We start from the raw sequence: 1,292 nt of genomic DNA on the forward strand, positions 1-1,292 counted from the left end.
TCAGAATTTGTAGCTGCTTTGCAACGTGAAATAGTTGAATGCGAATTTTCTGTGAAATGTGACTGTGATAAATCAGTAACAATTGCAGATGTTTTTCTCCGGGCTCAGTTCATTCGAGGATTGCGTAATGATTGGTTGCGCGAACAGGTGCTACAATCAGATTTAATAACTTTCGATGATGTCTTATCAAAGGCGATTGATTTGGAGGCCTCCAAAATCAAAAGTAAAGAACTCACTCAAAAAGGTTCTCCACGCTCTACTTCTTGCGCTTTAAGTGACAATAATAAAGTTTCAAATTTCTCAGCACGTCATAGAAATCGTTCCAGTTCACGATCTAGTTCTCAACGCCAGAAACCAGATTATAGAGCCCTTGGTATTGAAAATCTATGCATCAGATGTGGCAGAAATAATCACCAAGTCAAAGATTGTCGAATTAATAAAACTAAACTAAAATGTGATTCATGCAAAAAAGTAGGTCATGTTAGTAAAGTCTGCATTTCAACTTTAATTAAGATGCCACGAAAGTCAATGAATTCCAGTCCCAGACCTTCTCTTCATGCTGTTTCAACTGAAGTACATGATCAAAATATTACATTTGGTGTCAACTCTATTCACAGCTCTTCACCATGCTATAAAGTTATAAATTTATTTGAAGTTTGCCATGACTCTGACAAATATATCGTCTCTGTATACCTCAATGGAAAGCTACAACATTTCGAAGTAGATTCTGGAGAAAAGTTTTCCCTACTTTCAGAAACTGATTTTGAACGTTTAAATTTAAATGCGCCCTTGGAAAAATCAAACATTGCTTTTCGTACTTATTCTGGNGTTTAAATTTAAATGTGCCCTTGGAAAAATCTAACATTGCTTTTCGTACTTATTCTGGAGATATCATTCAACCCAAGGGGAAAGTGCATGTAAATGTTGCATTTCAAAACAAAAACATTACAGGCGAACTTCATATTGTTCCAGCTGGATGTGCCGCTATTCTAGGCCGTCAATGGATTCGAGCCTTAGAAATNGGGAAAGTGCATGTAAATGTTGCATTTCAAAACAAAAACATTACAGGTGAACTTCATATTGTTCCAGCTGGATGTGCAGCTATTCTAGGCTGTCAATGGATTCGAGCCTTAGAAATCGAACTTTTACAAATAGATGCTAATATATCAAACACTTCAATTCATAAATCACCAGTGTATCAAATCATTCCTCTCAATTCACTTTTGGAAAAATTTTCACACCTCTTTGAAGAACGAGTTGGATGCGTCCCTCATTTTCAAGTATCACTTCAA

General features: G+C 36.1%; 1 protein-coding gene across 1 annotated transcript; it reads left to right on the forward strand.

Moving 5' to 3' along the window:
• Positions 1-88: 88 nt before the first annotated feature.
• LOC122268494 (uncharacterized) lies at positions 89-1,280 on the forward strand (the record flags this gene model as incomplete). The annotated part of the gene is made up of 2 exons (XM_043038520.1): positions 89-814; positions 952-1,280. Coding segments are annotated over 2 exons (1,055 nt in total), but the record flags the coding sequence as incomplete, so codon positions are not given.
• Positions 1,281-1,292: the final 12 nt, after the last annotated feature.

The sequence above is a fragment of the Parasteatoda tepidariorum genome, unplaced genomic scaffold (genome assembly GCF_043381705.1).
Source record: "Parasteatoda tepidariorum isolate YZ-2023 unplaced genomic scaffold, CAS_Ptep_4.0 HiC_scaffold_23379, whole genome shotgun sequence".
NCBI lineage: Eukaryota > Metazoa > Arthropoda > Arachnida > Araneae > Theridiidae > Parasteatoda > Parasteatoda tepidariorum.